General features: G+C 28.3%; 1 protein-coding gene across 1 annotated transcript in view; it reads left to right on the top strand.

Annotated features, from left to right (window-relative positions):
* LOC129980842 (6-phosphofructo-2-kinase/fructose-2,6-bisphosphatase-like) overlaps positions 1-12,233 on the top strand; it is a 64,232-nt gene that overhangs the window by 48,018 nt on the left and 3,981 nt on the right. Inside the window, exons 7-12 of the mRNA XM_056091265.1 lie at positions 382-455; positions 2,293-2,364; positions 4,438-4,584; positions 5,407-5,511; positions 5,589-5,630; positions 10,134-10,221. Of these exons, the coding sequence (XP_055947240.1) occupies positions 382-455; positions 2,293-2,364; positions 4,438-4,584; positions 5,407-5,511; positions 5,589-5,630; positions 10,134-10,221 (528 nt within the window). The remainder of the gene's footprint in view (positions 1-381; positions 456-2,292; positions 2,365-4,437; positions 4,585-5,406; positions 5,512-5,588; positions 5,631-10,133; positions 10,222-12,233) is intronic.

Consider the following 12,233-nt stretch of genomic DNA (forward strand, 5'->3'; position numbering starts at 1 on the left):
ATCATAAATTAATTCATCAATATAATATTATATTTCCATTTGTCTTTGCTTTGTAAAGATAATTATGATACACGTACTCAGTTTTTTTGTAATCTTAAAAATAGTTATGCTTATTTATTTTTATAATTTCTTAAAATTCCATTAAGAGAATATCCTTAAGATTCTAAATTTCAATTATGTGGTACAGTTTATCATTTTTAAAATCTCATTTCTAAGAACATAAAATTAATCTGTCTAAATAAATTGCTGGTGAAGAGGGAAATGCATATAAAATGTTGGTCGCTTGGAGAACCAAAATACTTGTGCATTTATTGAGTGATTTAAAATTTTATATTTTTGTGTTTTACTTTCATTTATGTAATGAACCTTTATGCACATTAGGTCATATCCAAAGCAGAATTGCTTACTACTTGATGAATATTCATATTAATCCTCGATCCATATATCTTACCAGAGTAAGTGTTAAAACAATTTTTATTAGGTTTTCATGTATAAGAATTGATTTTGTTGAAAATTAAATTGAAGAAAGATTATTTATACTTAGAATTTTATCGTTTGAAATCAAATTAATTAAATATATTGGTGGAAAAGGAACAAAAATGAAAATATTTATTTTATTGATCTTAATCTAATGAAAGGTATTTTCTTAATTCCACTGTTCAACATTATCACATAAACTTACGAAGTTTAGCTCCACTAAGCAATAAAAGGCAGAATTTTATTTCTATTTGGTCCATTCCATTTGTAAGAATGTTTAGAAAGAAGTCTAAATAAGTGCTCCAATTTATAAATTTATTTGAATAAAAATTTTTGTGTGTGAAATGAGAAAGTATTTAATGAATTGTAAGAAATATTGTATTCTTGGAAGAATGGAAATACAACTGACAAAGGTTTGTAAAAATCGAAATGCAGTTCAAAACCTCTTATCAGAAATTTGGTAGTTGTTGGTTCAAGTCAAAGGTGATGTGTGTAAATAATCAGTTCAAAATCAAAAACTTGTCGCTGCTGGTTTCAAGAGCCATTATGTAGTAATAATTGCTATAGGAAAAAAATGAAACTGAATTATATTAGATTGCAAGATATTTTACTCTAAGAACTTGGAAATGCAACCATACCATGAGTAATAGGTGAAATAAAGAAAACTGTTTGCAAGAAAATTCATGATTTCTCTTCTCCAACTAGGACAAATGAATCAATTGATTCAGAGGCAGATTAGATCCAACTTTTGTTGAGTTCTGTTTTTGCTTGCAGTATGATTCCTCAAGCATTGTAATCAGAATTCAGTGAAACACATAATGATTTTAAAAGCATTCATGAAAGAGTTTGAACAAATGTAGTAGGATTGCAGTATGAGCAGATATCACTTTAAATAATTGTACTGTTTTGAAAAATGTTTATCTTTGTAATTATGAATGCGAAAATAATTCTACAGTTCTTGAATGTTCCTTTAAAATTTAGAGGTTCAATTTGCTTAATGAAATATGATATTACTTCATTAAATGTTGAACTAAATATTAATAAGTACCTTGAAATTGAAAGAATCCAGTAGATGAAGTAGGCCATATATTCTTCATATTTCAATCTAACAAAATATGCATGGCACATACTAAACCTTATGAGTTATTTCTTTTACCTATTGCATCTATGACGATTGTTCATAAAGAATACTCTTTGTTAATAACAACATTCCTGCATATTAGATATTTCCTTATGTTTGGTTTGTTACCTCACCCGCTCTATTTTAATATTGCTTATTTAATATATATTCAAACTTTAGAAATTATTTGTTACATTTTTTAATACAAATTATATTAGATAAAGAAATGTTTGCAATATAAATTTGAAAAATTGTTTATATCTTCGTCATTGCTTACGATCACATTAAATATGAGATATTTCTTTATATAAATAGATCTAAAGGACCTGACAATTTGACAAACTATTTCATTTGCAGAAATCTTGAGTCTGATCCCTCTGCTTTTTCTTGTTAAGAAATACAGCAAAAAGTTTGATATTGAATAATCTTACTCATCATGAAAAATCATTGTGAAATTTGCACATGCAAAAGTTTTAATATCAACTTTTTCTGCCCTACCCAATGTCATATTTTAAAATTACGTTAATTTATTTTTAATAAGCATTTGAAAAGTTTAGTTTTGCTAATTCCATGTTCTTAGGGGAAAAAATCATTCGTGCTTTTTTAGTTTTTATAGTCATTTTCATCAGTATATTTAATTGATTTTTTTTTCTTTCTTATTCATATTCTAATTAGTTTTTAATTTTTCTGCCTAGCATGGTGAAAGTGTGTTCAATGCTTTAGGTAAAGTTGGTGGGGATTCAGAGCTCTCTGAAAGAGGATGGGAGGTAAGAATATGATCTTACCTTTCTGAAAAACAGTATTTTGTCGTAATTTCTTTGTATTGTAGCTTTAAAACAATTAGGTTTGTTTAATTTTCTGTTACAAATTTATTTTTTATTTAGTTGCTCTCGGGATTTTAGTCCATTATTATAATAATCTAAAATTTCTTAACTTTGCAAAATTAGAGACAAAGTGTTTACCTGTATAGCTATCTAGTTGAATGGTATTTGATACATTGTAAAAGTTCATAAAATATTTACAGATTCTACAAAATTCTGCTATTGAATTATGACATCTATGAATCAAATAACTTTATTTTTTAAATCTATACTTATAATAAAGCTCAGTGTGTGTGTGTGTGTGTGTGTGTGTGTGTGTGTGTGTGTGTGTGTGTGTGTGTGTGTGTGTGTGTGTGTGTGTGTGTGTGTGTGTGTGTGTGTGTGTGTGTGTGTGTGTGTGTGTGTGTGTGTGTGTGTGTGTGTGTGTGTTGACGCTCTACAGGGCAGACCATTTGACCTACAGCTACCAAATTTGGTACATGTATACCTTGGATGTTGGGAATGTGCACCTGGGGTTCCTTTTTTCGAATTTTTAATTAGAATTTTAATTATTAATTAAAAACTAACTTTCCCGCCAAAAAAATCTTCCATTTTTTTTCCACCGCCAAATGAGAAAGGTTTAAGTTTTTTTTCTCCCAACAGTAATGAGGCTAGGGTTAAAATTTTTCGGCGGATTATTTCAATCGATTCTGTTTATTTTCTTAATGTTTGATGCATTTAAAATTAAACATTGTTAATGAATCGATCTTTCAGATTCATTCTGAAGTACTTTTGAATTAAAATAAAACAGAATAAAGGAAATTAAAAATTTCTAATCCGCATAGCGTTACCCCAACTGGCGTAGAAAAAATCACGTTTTTGCTTTACGTAACTGGCGAAGAAAATTCACGCATGCGCATTCTGTTCTGCTTGTTGCCATGATAACCGTTATCAATGGATGATTTAAATTATTTTTGGGTTAGTTGCAAGCTTTTGTAAGTAAATTGTACTTATGTCAGTTATATATTTTTTGTATATGCTTATAGTTTTAAGTACATAGTTTTTTAAGTAGTTTTTTTAAAACCTGTTTTCAACCGTTTATTTTCAACGATTCGTTTTATTTTCTTAGTGTTTGATGCATTTAAATTTAAACATTGTTAATTAATCGATCTGCTCATAATGAAGCTAAGAAAATTTTGTTGACCAACTCTTGAGATATTACATAAATTAAAAAAGATATTCTTTAGTGCCCATAAAGTTTAAACGCTGTGTGACTCTATTTTCAGTAATCAGATTATAAAAAAATACTTTGTTTCAGTAAAAAATATTATATTAATTGAAGATTAATTCTTTCCACTTTAATTTAAATCATAAATTCTACGGGTGCTAACAGAAAATGAGAGAGATACATATTACGTTATGACTGAAGGCCTTTATAATATTATGAATGAATTATATGACAATCAAAATTTGAAGTTTTAATATATTTTGATGGAGAAGCTATTAAAGTAGGAATTGCATAAAATATTTAATTATTAAAATTTTAACGAACATTAAGATTGGCGAACCGGCTGGTCGCCAAAGGCGGCTAGTATAGAAATAAAATAATTCAATGAAATTGTGGCACATAAGCATTGCATATGACAAATAGCATTATGTTTAATTATTATTATTAGGTGTATTGTATATATATATAGATTTTTATCTATGCACTAAAATAGCTAAAAGTTTTCATAGTTATTATTTTTTTATTATTATTATTCTGTAGGAAAATATAACTTAAATTACATTAATTTAAAATCTAACTAAATTGTTTGTGATTATTTTAGGATTTATAACAGTTTTCTGAAATGTTTTATTTATCATCAAAAATAATTTTTTTCAAATATTTTTTGAACTTTTATTATTTTAATGACATTGTTATGTAAATATTGAAACTTTGAAAAAACTGGTGGTTTTAACCTGTTTTAAGCTATTTTATTAAGATATTAAAGGATGTATCTATACGTAGCTTTAAATAATTTTGATGTTATTTTTTAGTATGCAAAGATGCTGTCGAAATATATCAAGGAACAAAAAATTCCTAGATTACGTGTTTGGACCAGTTTATTGATCCGTACCATTCAGACTGCTTCAGAAATTAAGGCACCTCAAGAGCGATGGAAAGCTCTCAATGAAATTGATGCTGTAAGCATGAGACTTTGTTTTCGTGAAAAAATAGATAATCCTTGACTGACAGCTTATTTCCTTCTGGATTGTGAATCAAATTTTTCCCCCCATTCAATTGGGTTATGAAAGTTATGTATAAAAGAAGAATTCAATCTGTATATGTATAAATGTTATGCATAATATATATTATATTGTTTATACTACAATCAAAGATAAATTCTGTTTTTGATCTTTTGTGCTGTAAATCAAGAAGTACACTTGTAGGGGAATAAAAGGGACCTAGTTTTATTCTATTACCATCATCATGTACAGAAAAAAAAAATACTGTTTTAAAGTTAGTAACATATACTAGAAGATGCTATGCCTAACAATTTCTTAGAAAATTGTCTTCATATATAAAATTGTAAAAATTTAAAATTTCCTGTTTTAACAGCATTTTGATTTATTGAATAGATTTCCAATGAAAAAAATACAGAATTTGTCAGTGAATTAAAGCTACGCCAATGGACATGATTAAATGTATAAATTTGAACGAACATGAAGAATGGTGATATTTCATTGTGCATGTTAGTAATAAAATTTAATAAATTGACATAAAAATGTCATATTTGAATTCCTTTCATCTTGCATTCTAAATCCACTTAAATGTTATCCTTTTGGTTTTTCTAACACTGCCATTCTATTCTAAAAGTGCATACTTCATCTTTCTGATACTTTTTGAGAAATGTTAGGGCTTATATTATAAGAGACATTTAATATCATTTTTTTATGCTGAAGTTTGTAATAAAAAGAGGAAATAAATTATTATAATTTTTGATTATTTTTTTTCCCCAAAAAAAGGGTGTGTGTGAGGAAATGACTTACGAAGAAATAAAAGAGAAATATCCTCAAGAGTTTGCTGCTCGTGAAGAAAATAAATTTAAATACAGATATCCAAGAGGAGAAGTAAGACTGTTCTTACTAAGATAATATCAGCATTTTAAAATAATGTATTAAATACTAATTTGTTTTTCTTTCTGCAGTCTTATGAAGACTTGGTAACCAGATTAGAACCTGTTATTATGGTAGGTACTGATTTATTGATGCTTTTATAAAATTGTCTTTTAGTGGTATGGTAAAAAGGTTTCTGAATTAATTATGACAAATTAACACCAATAATTTCTGTCCTGCCATCTTTGAAAGATAATCTCTAAATGGTGTGCGTGTGTGTGGAGTGAGAGAGCAAAGGTTATCCTTATATTAAAATTGGCATTAATCTGATTTTTTTCTTGTGGTGATATAAAATTGAAGGTATAAATTCAAATTCTCTTAATGTTAAATGAGGTTTAACATTTAGATACATATAAATATTATTAATATATATATTAATTTTACCTGGAAACCAAGTTTGTAGGGATTGTGAATTTTTTCACAGTATGGCTTTTAAATTAATAATGTATTCTAATCTTATTAAAATCCTTGAATTTACTATTGCCTGGTTAATATTAGTTGTTTTAGTCAGAAATGTAATTTTAAATAATTAGGACTCTTGAATTTAAATAAATTGGTTTTATAATTTTAGGATTAAAGGTATTGGCACTCTCTTTATACTGGAAATTCTGTTGATACTATCAGACTTCCAATGCAAGCGATTGCAGTGGCTGATTGTATTTAGTTGTGACCATTTACGAAAATTTAAATATGATTGAGATCAAACTGATTAATTACCCTTGGGCAATTTCCTGCTCCTTGGTTAACTTTGACCACTTTATCGACCTCTAGACAAACAATGGAGGTCAATAAAGGGGGAAAAGGAAAGCACTTAAGTGTATTACAAAATCCTTAAAAATTAGTTATACTTATTTAAGGCATTCTTTTAACTTTACTATCTATAAACAACAAAAAATTAAATAAAGGGTGATTCATTGCTGGGTTGGGAACGAAGCTACTCCAGAGTACTTTATACATATTTTGATTAAATCGCCATCCCAAAAGTAGAAAAGAGAGGAAGAAAGAAAAGAATAAAAAACCGAATTTAAACTGTAGTTCTACTAGAAACGGAAGGACGGGCGATATCGTTTCTCGCTACTGTGAGTGAAGACTCGGTGAAGCAATTTTGGTTTCTTCTCCAATTTTGGCAGAAAGTGAGGGTTTTAAAAAAAAGCAGAAAAAAAAAAAAGAGAGACAAATATTTTGTCTATCGAGATGCTGAATTGTTTAAAAAATTTTGTCCATATATTTTTAAAACATTGAGTTGTTATTCCTGTATGGAAGAAACAAATTTGTTTATGTGATCGATTCTCGCCAGAAAAGGAAAGCCAACCGTTGGTCTTTCCGATATTTGGTAGAGACAAAGGATGAGATAATATTTGTGTTTATCCAGTTGGTAATAGTTGCAAAAATATTTTTCCGTTAAACTAGTTTTGCCATTCCAAGGTCCGTCTCTTGCTGTTTCCAAGTGGAGAATTTGATTGGAAAATAAATATGGAACATTCTTCAGAAGAAAGATCAACAAAAGAGACATGATTCACTCGCCTGTAATTTCATGCTTGTTATACCAATTTTTGTTTTATGAAGTAATTTTAGTATACTCAGTAATAGTAGAAATCTTTTCCACAATACATTGTTGATGTGTATATGAAAACTGAAGAATTATATCTTAATTGTTTGCTTGACAATTAAAAAAAAATGCATTACAAAAGTTAACCAGATGCATTAGATTTTCCAACATTAAATCGAGATGACACACAGAGAAATATTTCCTTCTATATCTCGAGGAAGTTTTCATCATATTGCTAAGGTGAAAAAATGAAGTTTGCTATTCAGTTCAATTTCTTATCATTAGCAGAAATTTCTTTTATGGCTTCTGGCTGGGATGGGCTTTAAAATGCTATTATTTGCAGAAATGTAACTTCCTAATATGTATGCCAAACAATAATATATAAAATATTCAAAATTAAAAAGTTATCCAGAGTCACCCTCCCTTTAATTTGAAATTCTTCATAGCATTTTTTGCAAAATGATATTTTAAAAATTAATTTTCACTTAGATTCTAGAATGTTAGACCTTTACCACAAATTCAAAATGCAACTCCCAATTTCTAATTATAATTCTTTTGTAATTAGGAAACTATAATGAGTACTTAGATGTTGTTAAAAATCAAAACCATAGCCTGTATATTTAAGTATCAAAATAAATTTTGGCTCTTTTTTTCCCCTGTCTCAAATTTTAAACCCATTTGCATGAACTAAAAATGCAGTGTATAATTTTTTCAATATTTTACTGCTGATTACTATAAAAACATGTAAATTTTGATTCCAATTTGAATTTAATACTTGAAAAATTACCAAGTCCTCCCTTTTGTATATATTTTTTAGATGCATATGAAGAATATTTGGTAATGTTAAATTTTTATTAGCTGTTTTTAATTTTCTTTCAATAAATGATAACTTTTCTTTTAATGAAGGGAAGAATAAAAATATGTAATGACTTGCATCTTTGGATACAGATTTTTTAAAGATTGCTTGAAAAGCCTAGCATAAAATTGTCAAATCATCTGAATTGTAAAACATAAAGAAAGTACTATTTTAATTATGTATTTTCTATATTTGAATATTGTTATAAATTTGGGGTTCTTCCGATTTGTTAGTTGATGAAGAAATATAATTAACAGGCCTCAGTAACAACGACGACTTTTATTAATCACGAAGACAAGAATATACGGACACACAAATAAACAGCCGAGACGTACACAAGCAGCACACATCAGTAGACTTCAACGAACAGTAGTCCACAAGTAGTAATCGGTTGTAATAAAAACCACCGCACACAAAGCGGCCAGACAGAATTCAACAGGAGGAGGGAATCTTCGAAGCTACTCTCTACGGTCTCTCCAAACGCCTGCAATTCTCCACTGTCTCCTCGCTTTAGTTGTGTAGTAGTGAGTTGGCCGTTGGATACGACTGGCTACTCCTCACACGACTTGATACTGCTTCTACAATAAATTCCAGAACTCGGCACACAGCACAATTCAGCAATCGCGTGAGCGCAACGCTTGCGCTTCGCTGCCTTGATGCAACTATCTGTCGTTGACTCGTAGTGCGACTATAAACCTTCCGACGACTCTTTCCATGATTGTCTCCAGCTTAGACTGCCGGCCTTTTATATTTCCCGGAGCCGGGCACATAAGGTTCTGGAATTAGGATATCACGGTTCCTATTGGCTCTGTCGCCAAAATTCTGGAAGATTCCAGTATTATCTATTTTGTCGTCAAGCCCTGAGATAACCGATTCGGCATCCGATCAGCATCCAACAGAACTGATCGTAAAACGGTCTTTCCAGTGACTGAACTAACTGTGCTAAGAAGCAATATTACACATCTCTAACATTATATTGAAACAATTTCTTGATCTTTTCCCAATTTAATTTCGATTAATTGCTTAAAATTTTATATTTAGAGGTCTCTCAGAATGCAAATTCTTTAAAAAGGGAAAACGAGGACTGCTAACACACATTTAACAAAATTGCTGATTTTGTCGTTCCCACACCAGGAACGAAGGGATAAAAATCCTCAGTATCTGCACATCTTTTTAAAAGATACCCAAGATTCCTTTGCCTAAATCGACAGGCAAAGAAATCCCTATCAGAAATCTCCTAGTAAAATCATTGAAGGAGAAAATTACGGCCACTTCGCTCTTATATGTAGTGATGTAGACCGACGCATCTCTTATTGTTTTATCTCTATACATAACATGCTCCCACGTTGAAATATATTGAAGTTCAAATTTAAAAGATTATTTTTTCAGCCATGCATTTGCAAATTATGTTTATGTATGTATACATAAAAGAAATCTTTGTTTATTATTACTATTTAATAATTATAGTTTACTTTTTTTTAAATTTTGTTTACGATGTAAAAGCTAAAATTAAGAAACAGGTCCTTTGCTTACTAAAACATTTTAATATTAAAATGTTTAATGTTATAAAGTGTGATTAAAATTTTTTCAGTTTTGAATAGATTATACTGATGAAATTATAATGTAATTAATATTTCATTAAATTTAATGAAACAATATCTTTTTAGAACATATACTTTCAAAGCTTCTGTTCATATATAAGGATCAAACGTCTAAAGACTCATTTCATTTTGATTCATTTATTTTAAAACTCAAAGCAAGCTTCACCTAATTTAAATTCCTTATAAAAATTGGTCAGAGCACATTCAGTAATGTGCTCTGACCTTCATTTGTTTAAAAGCCATCAAATGACTGCTTATGCAATGATATTGTAATTCTTTTGTCCAAAACTGCAAAATTTCAGTTATTTTTAGATGGAATCTCATTCTTAAATGCTTATATTCTATGCCCTCCTTGACAAATTATTTATATCTGTAGAAAATGAGAATTAAATATTCATATTAAAGATAGTACAGTTGTTGAGTTCTCATTGCTTTCATTTAATTTTCCTTCTTGTATAAAATTGAATTTTCATTTTTAGATTTTGATTATATATGAAAATATTTGTTCTTCTTCAAATTTCATGCATTAAATTTAATTTTTTTAAAAAAAACATTAAATTGTATTTTTTAGGAATTGGAAAGACAAGAAAATGTGCTGGTAGTTGCTCATCAAGCTGTTTTGAGATGCCTCCTGGCCTATTTTCTGGATAAGAAATCTTGTATGTTATATTTTTAAAAAAATTATGGCTTGCTTCTTTAAGGACAGTTTAACAACAGAAAATAGGAAACTAATTAAAAGAGTATTGAGATTGTTTAAAATCAATTAATTGTAAAATTTTTTCTTTTAGTTCCAAAATTTTTTTCACAATATTTTAAATTATTTTTTCGATAAATGATATAAATTAGTAGAAATACTTCGGGTTTTTCCCCCCAAAATTAAAATTGAAAATATTTCATTGTTCTTAAAATTATAGGAAGTATATTATTAATTTGAAATCATTTTGTTTTGCATTGATTTTAACAACAATTTTATTATTATTTAAAGGGGTTTTTTAAATTTTGTCAATAAATAGTAACCAAAAGCTTTTTTTTTTAATTTAACAAAAAGTGATGCCAAATCTCAATGCTGTTATCTTCTCTAACAAAGAAATAAAAAATATTTTTGTCAAAAATTGTTTAAAGTGCAGAATCCTCTCTATCCCTCCAAAAATATAGGGCCTCTTTCTGTAAATACATATTTTAATTTATGGTTGAATATAAGATCTAATATGTCAACATTTATATTAGGTTTTGCTTTTTATCTTAGTACTAGCCGCCTTTGGCTACCAGCCGGTTCGCCAATCTTAATGTTCGTTTAAATTTTAATAATTAAATATTTTATGCAATTCCTATTTTAATAGCTTCTTCATCAAAATATTTTAAAACTTCAAATTTTGATAGTCATATAATTCTCTCATAATATTATAAACGCCTTCAGTCATAACATAATATGTATCTCTGTAATTTTCTGTTAGTTTCGTAGAATTTATACTATAAATTAAAGTGGAAAGGATTAATCTGCAATTAATATAATAATATTTTTTACTGAAACAAAGTAATTTTTTGTAATATGATTACTGAAAACAGTTACTGAGCATTTAAACTTTATGGGCACTAAAGAATATCTTTAATTAATATCTTTTAATTTTAAATGCATCAAACACTATGAAAATAAAACGAATCGTTTAAGATAATCGGTTGAAAACAGGTTAAAAAAAACTAAAAAAACGATGTACTTAAAACTATAAGCGTATACAAAAAATATATAACTAACAAAAATACAATTTAATTACAAATCATGCAACTAACCTAAAAATAATTTAAATCATCCGTTGATAATGGTTGTCATGTCAACAATCAGAACACAATGCGCATGCTTGCATTTTCAACGCTTACCAGTTACCAGTTACGGTAACGCAAATGCGTGAGTTTTTCTACGCCAGTTGGGGTAACGCTATGCAGATTAGAAATTTTTAATTTCCTTTATTCTGTTTTATTTTAATTCAAAAGTACTTCAGAATGAATCTGAAAGATCGATTCATTAACAATGTTTAATTTTAAATGCATCAAACATTAAAAAAATAAATAGAATCGTTTTAAATAATCAGCCGAAAAATCTTAAGCCTAGCCTCATGACTGTTGGGGAAAAAAACTGAAGCCGTACTCATTTGGCGGTGGGGAAAATGAAAAGATTTTTTGGCGGGAAAGTTAATTTTTAATTAATAATTAAAATTCTAATTAAAAATTCAAAAAAAGGGCTATCCTATCTTTTAAGTTAGATCAAACTGCACACGGTGTGCAAATTTGATTAAAATCGGTTAAGTAGTTTAGGAGTCCATCGCGGACAAACAACGTGACACGTAATTTATATATATTAAGATGTTTATTTATTTAGTCATAGAATTGGAAGATAATTACTGAAGCTCCAGATATTTTCTAAGTATAATAAAAATAATAAAAGAAAAGATGCCCATAATTTAAGTATATAAGTGCCCTATTTATTCCAGCATTGTCAATTTAAAAATTTTAATTAGAATTTAGCACATTTATATAAATGTGTAAAGCTTTTAATGTGTAAAGTTAATTGAACAATTATTGAGTGTGTTTATTGGTCTATTTTATCAAGCTTATCACATTTTTCTGTTCAAATGTAAATTACTGATAGAAATCGAATGATATTTGGGCTGCAGCA

The sequence above is a fragment of the Argiope bruennichi genome, chromosome 8 (assembly GCF_947563725.1).
Source record: "Argiope bruennichi chromosome 8, qqArgBrue1.1, whole genome shotgun sequence".
Taxonomy (NCBI): domain Eukaryota; kingdom Metazoa; phylum Arthropoda; class Arachnida; order Araneae; family Araneidae; genus Argiope; species Argiope bruennichi.